Source organism: Ictidomys tridecemlineatus, chromosome 2 (genome assembly GCF_052094955.1).
Source record: "Ictidomys tridecemlineatus isolate mIctTri1 chromosome 2, mIctTri1.hap1, whole genome shotgun sequence".
NCBI lineage: Eukaryota > Metazoa > Chordata > Mammalia > Rodentia > Sciuridae > Ictidomys > Ictidomys tridecemlineatus.
This window is the reverse complement of record NC_135478.1, coordinates 73,801,699-73,819,141: the sequence shown is the minus strand read 5'-3', so window position 1 is coordinate 73,819,141 and position 17,443 is coordinate 73,801,699. Positions and strand designations below refer to the sequence as shown.

Sequence of the window (17,443 nt, the reverse complement as noted above, 5' to 3'; positions counted from 1 at the left end):
AGACAGGATCTGGAGGTCTTTGCACAGCAGGTTGTGGAATGAACCTCAGCTGTTTTTTTGTTTGTTTTTCTTCAGGGCTGGGAATTGGACTCAGGGCTGTTCTACTGCTGAGCTACCATCTCAGCCTTTTAAAATTAATTTTTTTGAAGTACTAGGAATTGAACACAAAGTGGCACTCTGCCATTATATGTTATATCCCCAGTCTGTTTTTAATTTTGTTTTGAGATACGGTATCATTTGCCCAGGCTGACCAGGGAGCTAAGCCACCTGTTCTAACAAGACTTCATGGGCTGGGGTATCCCCCCAGCTTGCTCTTCCCTGGTCACTTGGCTGGAAATGGCACCATCTGGCCCTGTGAGGCCCATGACCACACAGGAGTGGTTCAGATTACATTTGGGACCCTGATGAGGTCCTCCCTTTCCCCTCTTCTCTGCAGGGGGTGGCTGCAGGGTTGAATACCCGGCACCACCAAACCGAAGTCGCTTCCACCTTCATCGCTGTGGATCCTCCTGCCTCAGCCTCAGCCTCTGAGTAGCTGGGATTACAGCTGTGCCACTGTGCCTAGTAGCCTTTTTTTTTTTTAATGGACACAATGCCTTTAATTCATTAATTTATTTACTTGTTTTTATGTGGTGCTGAGGTTCGAACCCAGTGCCTCATATATGCTAGGCAAGCGCTCTACCACTGAGCCCCAGCCCCAGCCCTCAGCCTGTTTTTTAGCAGGAGGAGAACCTGATGGGTGGGTAAGTGGAAGAGCAAGAGGCAGTCCCTTATCAAACATGGTCTTTTCCCATCTTGAGTCCCCAGGATTAGAGGCCATTCGTCCCCTTCTTTGGGGCGGTGCAGTGGGAAGCAACACTTCCTAGTGTTGACCACAATGGGGAGCCCTGGTTCTGACATCAACTTGGGCCGAGGGCCCCGGTAGCCGACAGGAGTGTGGGTTCTTTCTTTTCCAACTCTAACGTGTCTGGGCTCACCATGCCCAGGACACTGGGAGGTGAAACTCTGACCTGAGGAACAGGGACTGGGCAAGAAACTGAAACAAAACATCTTGGTCAGAGCCATGCCCAGGGTCACTTTTCAAGTACAACCCAGAGTCAAATCCAAGCTTGTGATCAGCTCCAGAAAAAGACTCAGTTCTCTGGGAATGGCAAGCTGGAGGAGACCCCCAGGTCTCTGAAGGGAAGGTGGCCCCGAGAAGGTGGGTTGTGAATGGCCACTGCTGGGCACAGCTTCCCTCCCCAGGGTCCAGCCCCTCTAGCCCTCCCTCAAGGTCTTTTGATTTGTCCTTCATACAGTTGTAGGTGAGGAGCTGATGAAGGCTCCTGCAGATGGGCTGGGAAGGGAGTCTCAGCCTGACAACCCGATGTAACCCCCATCTGTGAGCCCCAAGTAGGGAGGGCCCTGAGGGCAGGAGCACAGGGGCTAGAAGAGGGACCAGGGTAAGTAAGCCACATCTGGGCTCTTCTTTAGGGCTGGAAAACTTAGTGCTTCCAAAGTACCCACTGGAAAGTGGGGTTTTGTGCTTGCAGGCTACATTCTAGGTCTGTGACTGAGCCTGAGAGGTTTCTATCTCTGGGGTTCCCTGGGAAAGAGATGGAGGTGGGTAATCAGGTGTGGCAGTCATTCCTCAATCCTTATTTTAGTGTGAGAGGAAAGGCCATGACCTCATTTTCAGAGGAAAAGATTGAGGCCTGAGGGGTGGGCCTTGCTCATGGTTGCACAGCCAAGAGGGAGCAGGAGGCTGTCATGAAACTCCCTGAGCCATAACATGCTGGAGGCATATCCAGGTTCTCCAAGGCTTATCCCAGGGCTCCTTTGGGTCTGATTCACCTCTCTTCCCTACCATCCCATCCCCTGTCATTTCCTGGATAAGGACATTCAGGGACCATCCCAGCTGAGCCTCCCCAGCTGAGTCCCTGGCCAGGCCCAGCATGACAACAGACCCTTTCCCTAGGTCTCTTCTCTGGCTGTCTCTGCACTCTGGCCTCTGCCTAACCAGGATGACTGGGGAGAGAACAGGGATGCCTCACCCCTTGACCCTGCTGTCCTTGTTGTTCCCTATGCTGGCCTCTTGAGCTCTGGGGACCGCGGCGGGTGGGTGGGCTGGCTCCCATCCAGGAATGTACTTTGGTTCCCAGTTGAGCAATGTCACTGCAGAGTGGAGGTCATCTGGGGGTGGGAAGAGGCTCCCACAGCCCACCCCTCCTTGAGGCAACTGTGGGAACAGACCTACAGGAAACAGCCACTCTGGCCCAGGCTGACCAGGGGCTCTGGACACAGTGGGGCTGATAGGCTGTGACCTGTGCTGACATTGTCCTCTGGGCCTCATTTCTTGGCTATACTGGAAGGTGGGCTCTGACTCCATGTAGTCAGATGGAAAAAGAGAAGGGAGCCACGGGGACTATTGGGTGGAAGTCTAGCTCATGACCTTTGTGCCCTGAACTCCTGTTAAGCCTGGTCAAATATGGACCTCGATGAGTGCTCACTCCCCCCGACTGCTTCCCAGCTGGACACCCTGGGGTCTGGGGAGAACAGGAGGAGCCAGGCCAGTGTCCTCAAGGAAGAGGAACTGTCAGTATAGGAATAGGCGTGAGCACCCATAGATTCAGGGAGGCAGACATGCGACCACAGAGGGGCTGAGCTGCAGAGGAAGGGCAGGGGTCCAGGGAGGGCAGCCTCACTCTCCGGAGGCCCAAGGCTGCATTTCTAGGACAGCTGTTCCCAGGGATAGGTGGTCTAGTGGCACTGGGTGCTATAGTTGGACACATGGCCTGTCTCCATCCCCTGCCCTGTGGGTGACACCCAGGGCCCTGGGCCAAGCTGTGGCTGAGCCATACAGAGTGACCCTGTTTTGGGTCCCCTTTCCCTCTTCAGCCCCGCTCCTGTGCCAAGTGGATGCTGCTGTATAGGTGGGGCCGGCAGAGGGGGCAGGATTGGGGAGTGGAGCTCCACTGTGATGGGAAGACCTGATCTCTCTGTGTCTAGTTCAGGCAGAGGAGCTGGACGTCCTTACTCTGATTTCCCTGCATTGCTGAGACTTGGGAAATGACATAGGAACCTTATACCCTGGCTTCCTCAGGTGCAGCAGGCATCAAGTCCTCAAGCACATTGAGATGAGAAAACCCCGGGTACTGTCGGGGCTGGCAGGAGGGGCCATGAGACCAACTGGCAGTGAAGGAGTTAACCACAGCAGCTGGCTCTTCTCTGCAAGGAAAAACTCCCCCTAGATGTCTGGCCTCCTGCCAGCACCAAGCACTGAGCTGAAAACTGGAAGTTCACCCTTGTGGCCAGATCTGCTTCTGTAGAGAGCGCTTGAAGAGGGTAGCAGTCCTGCCACTGCCGTCTGTCCAGGTCTTCATAAACCCATCTATCTGCTTGGCTGACCACTGTTCATCTGTAAACCTGTTTGTCTGCCTATCTGTAAGTCCATCTCTTTCCAAATGTCTGTCTGACCATCCTCTCTGTCGAGCTATCTAACCTGTATGTCAATCCATCTGTCGGTATCAAGCCCCACAATTTTTCTCTCTGTCCAATCATCTGTGAGTCTACTTTTTATCCACCTGTCCTTTTTTGTCTGACCATTGGCTTATCTACCATCTGTCTCCCTGGACCACTGAAACATGGCCCAGGGCCACAGGGCCACAGTTGGCTTGGTCCTGCTGGGACTGGGGCTGGCACTGACGATCATCGTTCTAGCTGTGGTCCTCTCTCGCCGCCATGCCCATTGTGGCCCCAAGGCCTTTGCCCATGCTGCTGTCGCTGCTGACTCTAAGGTCTGCTCAGACATTGGACGGTGAGTGAGAGGTGGGTAGGAACTGGGTGGCCTTGGGCATCTGATCCTTCCTGGAGACTTTGGTGGTAAAGGTGTGGAGAACGCACGTGTATGTACATGCTGGCTGGTGGAGTAAGAGCTGTGTGGTTTTGGGCTCCAGCACTGACCAGGCCTGGGTACAAGGAGGTAGCCCCAGGACCCTTGAACAGAATAGGTGGCAGATATGCCCCCATGGCAGATGGTGACCCACAGGGCAGTGCCAGTGGGGGCAGAGGTCATGTGTGAGTCCATTCCTGGTTCTAGGGCTCAAGAGGTCCATCTATAATAATGCACAGGTTAGAAATAGAGACCCTAGGGGCTGGGGTTTGTGGCTCAGTGGTAGAGCACTTGCCTAGCATGTGTGAGGCACTGGGTTCGATCCTCAGCACCACATACACACACACAAAAAATAAATAAAATAAAGATATTGTGTCCATCTACAACTAAAAAAAAAAAAAAAAAGAAAGGAATAGAGACCCTAACAAGGTTTTTTTCTGCCTCACCCCTGGTATGGCCCAGCCTGACTCTGATGGTCTCTATTGGCTCCTTTAGCAAAGCTGTGCCAGTTGCCCAAGGGCTGGGGAATTTTACCAGGAACATAGGCGAGAGGGTACAGAGGCTCCGATGTGGGTACTGCCCAGGGCTAGTCTCCCTGGTGGCTCAGGCTTCATCTCCAAGTCTCTCAGACTTAGAAAATGCCCCCTGCAAGTGCCACGTCCCTCATGACATCCCTACGCATGTCTGAGCCTGGCTAGGTGGGCGGAGTGACTGATATTTGGCAGGCCAGGACCAGGGTGGCGGTGGAGAGGGGCCACAGCTGGCTCTTCCTGATCTTCTTCCAGGAAACCCAGCCCACGGGAAGCTTCTGCTGCCTGCCACACCACCATCACTGGGGCGGGACATGGCAGGAAACTCCTCCCGGCCCCCTGCCTCCCACTGAGCCCCTAGAAGCCTGGGCAAGCATTCCTTTCCCGCCAGCCAACGTGTCTGCTTCCCAGAATATCTGCCTCACAGGCCATTGTGAGGATTCAAAGTGCTTTGCCAACCCGTGGGCCAGTCCTGCTGCATGGGGGCCGGTGACAAGGCTCTGGCCCAGTCCCCTGGTTCCTGGCTTCTCCTCTGCCGTACTTTCTTCTATTATTCATTCATCCACCTTTTCATTCAGTCCATCTTCTCTTCATCTGTCCATCTATACATCCTTCCTAGCTCTAATCACCTTACCTTACCGGTCCCTACGGGCTCCTGACTGGGTCCTCTGGGTCTGCTTCCTCCCACATCTGCTCCTAGGACAGCAGTGGCTGAGAGTGGCAGTTCAAGGACAAGTCAGGACAGGCAGCCACTTTGTCTCCCCAGGATGTTCCCATGAGATACAAGGGATGAGGCCACTTGCCACCTCTAACAATGCCCCTGTCGCATCAGGACAAGAAGAGATGTGGTACCTGCTTAAACCCAAAGTCACAAAGATATTAATGAGACTACTGGACCTCAGACCCCAGAGATGACCATGTGGGCATGTTCCTGGAGTGGAGGGTGGGCTGCTGTCACATATCTCAGAGTGGATTCTGGGCCCTTTGTGTTGGGAGTCGCCCTAGCTCCAAAGACTAACCTCCCCATCCCCAGAAGAGCTGTCCAAAGGTGAGTCCTGCTGACTCACATGATCCTTACCCACCAATCAGAAAGCACCCCATGCCAGCTCCCAAAACCCTTAAACTGTTAAACTGTTTCAACCGCAGACCATCCCAGGCTCTATAAATATGCAGAGCTGCCTCAATGAACGGGCATTTTCTCGGGTGACAGCAAGCCTTGATCATTCTTTCACTTTGTATCTCCCAGTCTCTGCCTCCAACACTCCACACTTTTGGGTCTCTTCTCTGAGCCTGCTTCCTTGCGGTCCCATCTCTCTCAGGCTTCCCCTGGGTGGAAAGGGCCGATGTGGTTTCTCCCCATTGTTTTGTTAACCAACTCTCTCTGCTTCCTGTTCTTGTTTTAAGAAGTTAGGAGTGGGAGGGAGCCTGGGGCTGGTTTTAGCTTGTGCTTCAGAACAGGGATCCCGTGACCCCGGCTAGGCTGGAGCCCTAGGTCTGTTTCTCAGGACCCCTGGCTGGGGCAAGTGCTTTGGGCCCTGTGAGTGTCCTCTAGTTGCTCTCTTGAGTATGGTAAAGCTGGGGGCCTTGGAAAGGTAGGTACCTGGCCAAGATCTCTTCCTGTGTGGCACCTGGTCACTGCCATAGCATCTTCTAGTGACTACCCTTAGCCCATGCTATTTCCTTCTTGTTCCCATTTCTCCCCACCATCTGCAGGAACTTGAGCTCCTGAGTGAAGGTTCTTAAGGTTTATGTGAGGAGCTGGCCTCAAGCCCAGTAAACAACAATAGGAGCAAGGTGACAGTGAGATCCCTTCCCCTCTAGTCTGTAGTCTCCCAGTGGTTTCATCCCAATGTGTTAAAATTGCAAACTGAGTGTTGTGATGATGATCAGAATGTTTGTCTTCTTTTTATTTATTTTTAAAATTTTATTTTATTTTATTTGTTGAGTTGTAATTGGACACAACACTTTTATTTTATTTATTTTTATGTGATGCCAGAGCCTCGCACATGCTAGGTGAGCACTCTACCGATGCGCCCCAGTCCTAACCCCAGCCCAAGTGTTTGTCTTCTAAGGAGACTTCCTGAATTTTAGGGCTAGGGATATCTTTCAGGTTTTGTGACTTCTGCCTGAGGTAGTTTCTCAGAAATTCTTACACTTCTGTGGGATCCTCAGTGGGAGGATTTGCTTTTCTTTTTGACTTAGGAGAAAATTAGGCCTGCCCAGGAGAAAGAACCTGCCTGGCACCATAGTGAGCATGCCTAGCTGGAGCTGATATTGTTTTCTCTGCTATTGCCACTGCTGCTCCTGCAGGAGTAGAAACTTTCCAGGGCTGTGGGAGGGGTGAGGTCTTCCTAGAGTCCCCCACTTCCCCACCTTGGACTCCCCTGGACTTGGTTCACTGAGGCCAGAGCTGTACCATATTCAAGTGAGCAATTAGAGGGTACTCATAGCACCCCAGGGCACTTGCCCTTAGGACACTGAAGAGCCAGCTTCTGGGAGATTGGAATCTGGGCTGGCACTGGGGGAAGGGGGTGGGGCGTGACTGAGCCCAAGGGCTGGTTTTTGTCAACTGTTATATGGTGTCTGAGTGTCACCCTTGGTACAGGGGAGAGCAGGGACATTGGACAAGCTGCTGAACCTTGTGAGCCTCTCTTTCCTCATCTGCAAAATGGGGCTTAGGTGGGCGCCTCCTCCATGGGGTGGTCTAAGCCCACAGAGAATGAGGCCTGGGGCTCATCCACACATTGGAAGTGTCCCCTCCATGGCCACCACTCTGTCTAATAATCTTCACCATGGCTTGACCTGGACATGGGTCACCTTCTCAGAACCTAAGGGGGGATTAGGGTGTGGCCTCTACTCCCTTTCCCTCAGGACCACGGCCTTTTACCCTACCCCTTCCCCTCTTCCTGGCTCCAACCTGGGCCTGTGACCCTCATGGTTCTCTGTACCCTGGGCCAGCTCACCAGGAAATTACTGAATTTCCTCCGATCTGGGACTCTGTAGGAAATACCCTTTGTGTCCAAGGACTATGCACATGTGTGCAAATGTGTGAGTGAGAACACACGCATCTGAATGGATGTCTCATAGCAGCTATGATGACAAGGGACTCCTGGCTTTGTAGAAACATGTTAGAAACATGTAATTCTTCTATTGGGCAGAACTGCCCACATTTCACAGCTGAGGAAACCTTGGCTAAGAGAAAGAGTTACCTATCCAGGCTCATGCAGCTGATGAATTAGGAACAGCAGCCCCCTGGGCACCCTGAGCCTGCAAGTGTGTTTGCTGTGGTGCTGTGGACACATGTGGGTGTGTGCATCCCTCTCCACTTGCAATATGTAATATCCTCTTTTTTCCTCTATCAAGTATGTGAGGAATACCTACTTTCTGCCAGTCATGGCTTAGGAAAGCAGAAGTAACCAAAATGTACAAAGTCCCTGGCTTCCTGGTTTGGAAGACACGCAATACACCAATCCATAACCAATGTCAGGGGATTGGAAATGATCATTGGTCATCTGGAGGTCCTCTTCCTTGAAGTTTCTGTCATAATCTTTTGTCCATTTTTTTTACGAGTTTGTACATCAAATGTATTTTCTGCATTATCTGTTTTTCTCTCTTTTAAAAAATTCAGTGTACCATGGCACACGCCTGTAATCCCAGCAGCTCAGGAGCCTAAGACAGGAGGATCGCAAGTTCAAAGCCAGCCTCAGTAATGACGAGGTGCTAAGCAACTGAATGAGATCCTGTCTCTAAATAAAAAATGTAAAATAGGGTTGGGGATGTGGCCCAGTGGTCAAGTGCCCCTGAGTTTAAACAAGGGCTAGGGGACTGGAGTTGAGGCTCAGTGGTAGAGTGCTTGCCTGGCAATGTGTGAAGCACTGGATTCAATTCTCAGCACCACACATAAATAAATAAATAAAGGTCCATCAACATATTAAAAAAAAAAAAGTGGGGGAACTAGGGATATGGCACAGTAGTTAAGTACTCCTGGGTTCAATTCACAATAAAAAAAAATGCTAAGTATATTAAGTCACACTTTCATTATTAAAGCAAACTCTACTTAGTGATTGATTTAATATCATTTTTATGTAACACAAGGTATAAAATGTGATTTGCTAATTTTTTTAGGAGTTTTGTCTCTATGTTCATGAGGGGTATTGGTCTGTAATTTTCCTTTCTTATAATATATATATATCAATCAGCCTTTTGTTATGACACGTACCTGAGAAAGACAACGTCGAGGAGGAAAGATGTATTTATGCTCACAGTTACCGAGGTTTCAGCCCATGGTTGACTGTCTCATTGTTTTGGGCCTGAGGTGAAGCAGAACATCATGGTGGCAGGAGAGTGTGACCAAGGCAGCTGCTCAGTTCATGAAAGACAAGAAGTGGAGGTGGGGGTGAGATGGGTAAAGAGAAAAGACAAACCCTTCTAAGGTGTGCTCCCAGTGACCTGCTCTCTCTAACTAACTTCCTCTTTTCAATAGTCCATGCAGCCATCAATGGCTTGATCCATTGATTAATCATCAGAGCTATCATGATCCAGACACTTTTCCAAAACACATGATTAAGGACACCAAAAGTCCAAGGAACACACCCCACACCAGAATCCCAGTCGAGAGAGTTATTGTCAGAGCATGGAGTAAACTGACAAGGCTGTCCCTGCGAGGAGAGCAGTAGCATGTGGACACTTACAGAGCAGCTTTACAGCCTGCAAGAAAAATTTTACAAGCGCGCTTAGGGGTTATGTCAGGGGCTGGGGTGGGGTCGACCCTTCAGCAGGCACATGTTCTTATGGGAGACTAAGCAGTGTTGCCTCGGGATCGCTGGATCAAATGGCTTCTAAATCCCTAGATAATGGCTCCTGACCTAAATTGGTAGATCTAATGCCAATATTGATCTGATGACAATATTCTTCCTTTTTTTTTTTTTTTTTTTTTTTATAGATACTGAGGGTGGGGACAATGGTCTTTTCTTCTGTAGCTCCTTCCTGCTGGTTAGGGGCAAAAAATCTAATTCCTGTAAAGGGATCTGGAAGGTTTTTAGGTAGGAGTAGAGTCTCTGGAGTCGGAGGAGTTGGTCAAGAGTCATAGGTCTCAGTCTTGGGCATAAAAGGGGCTGGTAGTCTTGAAGGAGAAGTAGCTAACTGACCAACTGGTTGGTGAATTTGTGTATCTGATCTTGCAGGAATGTCTGTAGGCAATTTAACAGGCATGGTCCTATTAGAAGAAACATAAAGAGGACAAATAGGTGTCCTGCGAGGGGGAGGAGCTGAGGCCATATTTGACTGAACATTCCTCATGGGAACTGTTGGTCTAGTTGCTGTCTCCTTTTTTTTCTAGCTGCTCTTGTAGTTGTTTGATCTTGTCCTTCACCACCCCTGACTGGTTGATATCAAAACAACATTCCTCCTGTAGGTATAGGCAGAGGCGTCCTTTCTCTGATGTTAATGAGTCCAGTCCATAGCAGTTTTGTAGAATCACAGAGGCTAAGGAGTCCAGTTGTTTCTGGAAGGTTAGTGTAGACTCGGCCACCTGTTGGATATCCCCTATCAGCTGATTGGAGAACTGATGAAAATAGGTAATGGGTGTGTGGTTATTCCTGCTGTTCCTGTGGCCAGGCCTGCTGTAACCCCAGGGCAGCCAGTAGGGAAACAAATTGCATATCCTGTTTTTTTTGGTTTTTTTTTGTGGAGGAGGGCTCCTAAGAGTAGAAACTTCCCGATGAGCTGATGAGCTGTTTAGGCCTAGAAGACTGCTGTTAAATGAGAGAAGCCGATAATCTCTCACCAGGAGATGTGAAGGCTGAGAAGTTGTCCCCATAACAAGGTAGGAGAGGACAAGACCTTTATTTGGGAATATAAATCTTTAACTTAGCCAGAGTTATCAGGAATGTAAACACAACATTTAACTTTTAATGTCACAGATGTCCATCCTCTAAGTTATTTAATGTCATCTGATTTTATAAAATATCTATTTTTGTTACTTGGGCTGGATAATCATACCAGCGAACATCAAGCCTACTTGTGAAGGTGAGGAATATCTGTAGTCCTTAAACTAACTAAAAACTTCTGGCTCTGGCAGTTTCTCTTGATCCTTATCAGGCATTCTTGTCTAAGAATCTCTCTTTTGTAGCCTCCAGTCTTACATATTCTTGGGGGCTAACACAAGTATATATCTTAGGTTACATTTAACTATTATCTTCTTTTAAATGCCCAGGAAAGACTGTATTTTGGTTTAACTGGTTTTTTTTGCTAGGTGTTTAAGATCAAGCTGGTCAAAATTGACTTTGTTTCTGCTGTTAAGAGTTCACTGAGTTCCCACAGGGGTCACTTGTGGGGGAACTTGAGAGCAGTTTCTTAGCTCTGCTAGTGCCATTTGTGCTAGGATGGGTCCAGGTCTTACTGACCATGTGGCTTCCCTTGGAAGCATCAGGGATGTCTCCTGTCTCCAATGACCCTCCTATTCACAGCAAGTGCACTGACTGGCTTTCCATTCTCCAGTGGTCTCATTCATCTCCTTGATCAGGGGTTATGTGGCCCAGAGTTGCAAAGCTTCTAGAGAAGTTCTCTGTTCCCTAGATTCAGACTGACTCAGAGGGCAAGAGCCAAATATTGGTTTTCTTGGCCCTTTTAATTCAACTTTAATTTTTAAGTTTTGATCTTCCAGCAAGTCATTCTCACCAGTCTTAAAATAACAGTATTGGGCTTTAATGTCTATAACCTTACAGTCATTTACAAAACTGGGATTTGTGGTATCCTACCTGTCCTATAGGTGATGGCTTATTATCTTAAATTAACTCAGGTTGTGTGTTCTTCAAGCAATATCTCTGCAAAACATTTCCAGGCAATATTTAGACAGTTTATAAGGAAAATACAAAGTAAAATTAACAAGAGTAAAAATATATTTAATTTGTGTAATAACTATCTTGAATTTTGGCTGAGTTATATTATATCTCCTGTTTGAGATCCTAGTAATCTTTTAAAAAATATTTATTTTTTAGTTGTAGTTGGATAGAATACCTTTATTTTATTTATTTATTTTTATATGATGCTGAGGATCGAACCCCGGGCTTCACACGGCTCTACAGGTGAGCCACAATCCCAGCCCAATTCTAGTAACCTTTTTTTTTTTTAATTTATTTTTTAGTTTTAGGTGGGTACAATATCTTTATTTTAATTTTATGTGGTGCTGAGACTCGAACCCAGTGCCTCTACCATTTGAACCACAATCCTAGCTCCCCAATCCTAGTAACCTTAACAACAAAAATCAACTTTAAATGAATTGAATTCTGGCCTACTTTGGAGTCACTCTGAATGTAATGTAATAAGGTGGGAGGCAGAGCCTTATCTTGGGTAAGGTGGGGTTCTTCATAAATCTTTATAAAGCTTAAGTAAAGTGTTCTAGTTCTAAAGCTGATCTTTGCTTCTCAAATATCATTTTACAAAGATTACATATATTGTTGCTTGAATTCACATGAATATTAGCTAACACAATATGATATTACATTTAAAACATGAATTAAGAAAGACTGAGGGGGCTGGGGATGTGGCTCAAGCAGTAGTGCGCTTGCCTGGCATGCGTGCAGCCCGGGTTCCATCCTCAGCACCACATACAAACAAAGATGATGTGTCCGCCAAAAACTAAAAAACAAACATTAAAAATTCTCTCTCTCTCTCTCTCTCTCTCTCTCTCTCCTCTCTCTTTAAAAAAAAAAGAAAGGCTGAGAGCTTTTAACCTTTTGTGGAAAAGTAGCAAAGCACTTTTGTGTTTTAAGTTGTACCCCAGTGTAAAAAGTAACGTAAAACTTTATATATCTTATTGATAACAGATCCAGGTGTAGAACATTAAATGATATAAATAAATCCCCAATAAAATTTATTATCCTTATGATTCTAAAATTATCATACAACTTTAGTGTGGAAAACACCAGCTTGATATAATGTTCTTTTAAATCTTCTACCTTAAAGACTTGTACACCTGGAAGATATGAACACATTTAGTATACCAAGAAGAGTAATAGCACCATAATTACACTGATGTTTTTATATTAACCAAGTTTAGCTTTTAAAGAAAATTTAGACTATGTAACAGTTGTTTAACAGTTTTATAAGCCTTAACTCGGGGCTGGAGATGTGGCTCAAGCGGTAGCGCGCTCGCCTGGCATGCATGCGGCCCGGGTTCGATCCTCAGCACCACATACAAACAAAGATGTTGTGTCTGCCGAAAACTAAAAAAAAAATAAATAAATATTAAAAAGTTCTCTCTCTTTCAAACAAAATTAAAAAAAAAAAGCCTTAACTCCTTCAAGATTATTTGTTCTAAAAAGCAAAACTTAACACAATGTTATGGGTAAATTAATATTTTAAGAATTGCTTGTGACACATATATACTTGTAATTTTAAAACATAGATTAAACTTTGATTTATGTCAGTACATTAATATTTGACCTTAGGAAAAAACCTTAAATAGCTTTGACTGATTGTTTCACATAGTTGTATTTGGACACAATACCTTTATTTATTTTTATGTGGTATCTTCTTTATCACTTACTTAATTCCTCTTATTAAAGACTTTCTTATCCAGAAACATTCTTTTCCTTCTATTAAATATGATTTCCATACCTAGAACCTTCTAATTTATCTTTCCCATCTGTTAATCCCATTTTTATTCGCATTTTGAAACAATCCTTGTAAGTTTCTGAATTCAGGCAAATTATTTAATAAGAAATATTTTGTTATTTACAGTACACAGTTAATCACATCCGTTTACCATTGCATAAAACATAAACAATGTTTAAGTATATAGAATTATATCTGTTGGGACTTTAAACTTTTAGTAACCTTGATTTCAGTGATGACAAAGCAATTTAAACTTTTTTTTTTCATTTACCAATTTATAAAAACATCAATGTTACCCTATGGAATTCAATGAGTTAAGAGTACTTGATAGTATATTTAACAGGATTTTAACCTTGTAAACTAATCAAATGTCTAACAAACACATTTATGGGTAATCCCATGTCAAATCTACTTTATTTATTTTTCCCAAGTGTATTGAACAGTATTAGCCATTTCTTCTTTGTTGAAGAAAAGTCCTAGAATCAAGAGATATTAGACATTTTATGGACATCAGCATTTTATTAGTTCTTTGATCACCCAGAGACTTGTGAGTTAAATAAGAAATGTTTACTTTCATTTGTTTATCCAATCTACATGGAACCATTTAAATCATGTGAATGAAAGGTATTTGGATCCATTTTTAATTTATGAGAGCTCATTATCTGCCAATCTTGATATCCTGTACTTGACATATGGATACACACACATATGGACAGATGACACCTAACACCAGTGTGCACACATAACACAATAGTAAAGACCTTGTAGCTTTTTTTAGGTGAATCTCATTGCAAAGTTACAGTGTTTTAAAAAACTCCACAGTTGAATAAAAATTTGGGGAGAGGTAGAGGGGGTCGTGCCAGGGTGAAAGTGAGTAGTGGGTGAACTGAAAGTCCTGACATAGGTCTGGAAGGAGCTGGGGAAAACTGCTGTTCCTTAACCCTGCTCCCGAACGCACCTGCATTCCTCAGGTAGGAGAGTGTTGGATAAGATCATGGAAAGTTAAAGCCTATGATTGGGTTAGGTATGGAATTCCTTAATGTACCCTGAAAGATGGAAGGTGAAGGACCTCCTTTCGATTTGGGAGAGGTCACTAAGGGAAAAAGGGACCTGTACTGGACAATTCCCTCCAACCCTGCTACTTCAGGAAAGGAAAGCAGAGGTGCAGGTTGGGTAGTGGGGGCCGTGCAAGAACTAAAGCAAGTAACAGGTGGACTGAAAGTAGGTGAGGGAGGTCCCAGAAGAGTCCAGAAGGTGGAGAACAGTAGGGAGGGGGTTCATCAGCAGGGCCAAAGTCTGGAGTTTTGGGATGGTCCTAAGGTTGAGAAAAGAGGGTATAAGAGCCAGCAGAACCTGAGCCGAGAACAGGAACAGCAGAGGGACGGTTTGGATGGAAGAGAAGGCCTGAAGATAGAGGGATCTCTTTCCATTTTCCTGAGCGCTCACAAAAGTTAAAAAAATTCCCTAAAAAATGTTGGGATCTAGAGTGCCATTAAGCTGCCATTTGGAATCATTGTCTAAGGTATAGAGGGGCCAAATTTGGTTGCAGAGATGAATTAATTTCTGTGCCTTTAAGTCAGGAGTAAGGTGAAGTGGGTCTGAATTTGCTAAAATGCAATCCAAGGGGTGTCTGAGGGGATGGCAGAGGTGGCTGCACCCATGGCAAGAGAGAGTCGGTAGGGAGAGGCCAGAGGTATCCCTCTGTGTCTTCTTTATTTTATTTTATTTATTTGTTTTAATGAGTTATACATGACAGTAGAATGTACTTATATACTTTGATGTATTATACATAGATGGGATATAATTTCTCATTTTTCTGAGTATACATATTGTAGAATCACATTGGTCATACAGTCACATACATACATACAGTAATAATTAATATCTGTTTTATTTAACTATCTTTCTTATGCCCACATCCCTTGCCTTCCCCTCCTTTTACATCCCTCTACCTAATCTAAGGTAACGTTTTGTTTTTTTTTTTGCATTACAATTCTTAATACACATAAATACATGCTTTTTGTATCTGTTTGTATATAAAGTATGTTGATATCCAATTCAAGTCTTCATACATGTACTTTGTCTAATGATGACCAGAGGTGATTACTCTGTCTTCTTAAACCTAATGAGGAAGAGCTAACTGCTCTGGGAGTTGTCACTGCCTCAGGGCAGCAGCTGGGGCTAAGGCCCGTAGGGGTTCCTGGCAGCTGGCACCAGGGCTGTGAGCCTAAAGAGTAACTGAGATCCAGAGAGAGAGATCTTTTGCCAGCGGTGAGACCTTCTGAGATTGTGGACTTGGCAGATCGAAGGCACCAACTATAGTTCTGAAAACTGTGGTTGGGGTACCCTGACCAAACAGGAACCCTGGGAGTCCTGGATGTTTGAGGGTCCTTTCTTGGGACCTGTAGGTCTTCTGAGTCGACCAAAGGCAGGGGAAGTTACTTGAATCAGCCAGTGGTGGATGTGAAACAGAAGGTGGGTTCGCGGTGAGGGCGGCCTAGGACTGAGTATAGGATCCCAAAGCAACTCATGTGCCCAAAGGGAGAGCAAGGTCAATGGGAGAGCCTAATCTGAGCCTTGGCACCAGTGAAAGGACACTCAGAGTCCACGCAAAGTCCAAGGAGCACACCACACACTGGAATCCCACTGGAGAGATTTATTGTCAGAGCATGGAGCAAACTGACAAGGCTGTCCCTCTGAGGAGAGTAGCAGCATGTGGGCACACACAGAGCAGCTTTACAGCCTGCAAGAAGAATTTCACATGCACATTTAGGGGTTATGTCATGGGCTGGGGTGGGGTCGACCCTTTATCAGGCACATGTTCTTATGGGAGGCTAAGCAGTGTCGCCTCAGGATTTCTGGATCAAATGGCTCCTAAATTGAAACCTAGGAGTCCCTAGATAAAATGGCTCCTGACCTAAATTGGTGGATCTAATGCCAATATTGATCTGATGCCAATACATGAGACTTTGGGCGACATTTTAGATCCAAACCATAACAATATCCTTGTCAAGTGTTAGTAACAAGGTTATACTGACTTCATAAAGAACAGGAAAGTAAGCCAGGTATGGTGGTGCACGCCTGAAATCTCAGTGGTTTGGGAGGTTGAGGCAGGAGGATTATGAGTTCAAAGCCAGCCTCAGCAAAAGTGAAGGGCTAAGCAACTCAGTGAGAGCCTGTCTCTAAATAAAATAAAATACAAATAGGGCTGGAGATGTGGCTTAGTGGTTGAGTGCCCCTAAGTTCAAAAAAAAAAAAAAAAAAAAAAAAAAGGACCTGAAAGTATTTTCTCTTTGGAATGTCTCAAAGAGGAGAGGCATTTTTTTTTTTTTTTTTTTTAAGATTGGTGGCATTTCAACTTTGACTATTTGGAAGAATTTGCTGATTAAGCCTTATGCCATACTTTAGATCTTAAATGTCCCATGTGTTACAGGCTTAGTTCCTGATTTGGTGTTATTGGGAGGTGATGGAAACTCTAAGAGGGAGGTCTTCCAGTCATTGGGGGCATGCCCTCAAAGAGAGTTGCTAGAACCTGGTCTCTTCCCCTCTCTCTCTTTTTCATGTCTTGGTCATGAGGTAAGCTGTTTTGCTGTGCCCTGTGCTCCTAACTTGTGTCATCACAGGCCCAAGACAATGGGGCCAACTGATTATGAATTATAACCTCAAAAATTGTGAGCCAAAATAAGCCTTTCTCTTTATAAGTTGATTGTCTTGGATGGTTGTAATAGTAATGGAAAGCTAACACACTTTCTAAGCCTGAGTTGTATTGGGGTTTGTGTGTGTGTGAAGCTTTTAAATAATGAGTTCTATTTCTTTAATAGGTATAAGACTACCACATTTCTATTTCTTCTTATGTCAGCTTTCCAAATTCTTTCCAAGGAATTTGTCTAGTTTATGCAAATTGTCAAACTTATCAGCATAATGTTATTTATAAAATCCCTTTGATATATATATCATCTATAGGGTCTATAATGAATTATATTTAGTGTCTTATCTCATTGCTCTTTACTAATCTTATTAGGATTTTTTTAAAAAAAATCATTATCTTTTTGAAGAATCAACTTTTGACTTTATTGATTTTATTTATTGCACATTTATTGTTTCTTTCATTAGTTTTGGCTTTCTTCATGATTCTTTTCTCCTATTTCCCTTGATTTAAGGTTTCTTTTCTTTTTTTTTTAAGATATTCACCTGGAGGTATATCTTAAGAAACACAAATTATAAGGTGATTGCATAGATTATTGATCTTTAAACTATATTCTAATATGTACATTTAAAGCTATAAATATCCTTAATGTTGGTATTTAGTTGCATTCCATAATTTTTTTGTTGATGTTATTGTTTCCCCTTAATTTTTTAAAAAATTTATATTTAACTTTTGTGGTGTTGTGAATTGAACCTAGGGCCTTGCACACACCAGGCAAGT

At 44.9% G+C, this 17,443-nt stretch overlaps 1 protein-coding gene across 6 annotated transcripts in view; it reads left to right on the top strand.

Annotated features, from left to right (window-relative positions):
• The first annotated feature begins 88 nt into the window (after positions 1-88).
• The window catches only part of Ggt5 (gamma-glutamyltransferase 5), a 44,633-nt gene continuing 27,278 nt past the window's right edge, over positions 89-17,443 (top strand). For 4 of the 6 annotated variants that reach the window (XM_013362529.4, XM_078038886.1, XM_021732640.3 and 1 more), the window contains exon 1: positions 3,624-3,796. In XM_013362529.4, the coding sequence (XP_013217983.2) occupies positions 3,624-3,796 (173 nt within the window). Of the gene's footprint in view, positions 3,424-3,623; positions 3,797-9,393; positions 10,226-17,443 lie in introns of those variants that run through there. The other 2 variants (XM_078038887.1, XM_078038888.1) reach the window with 2 other exon arrangements.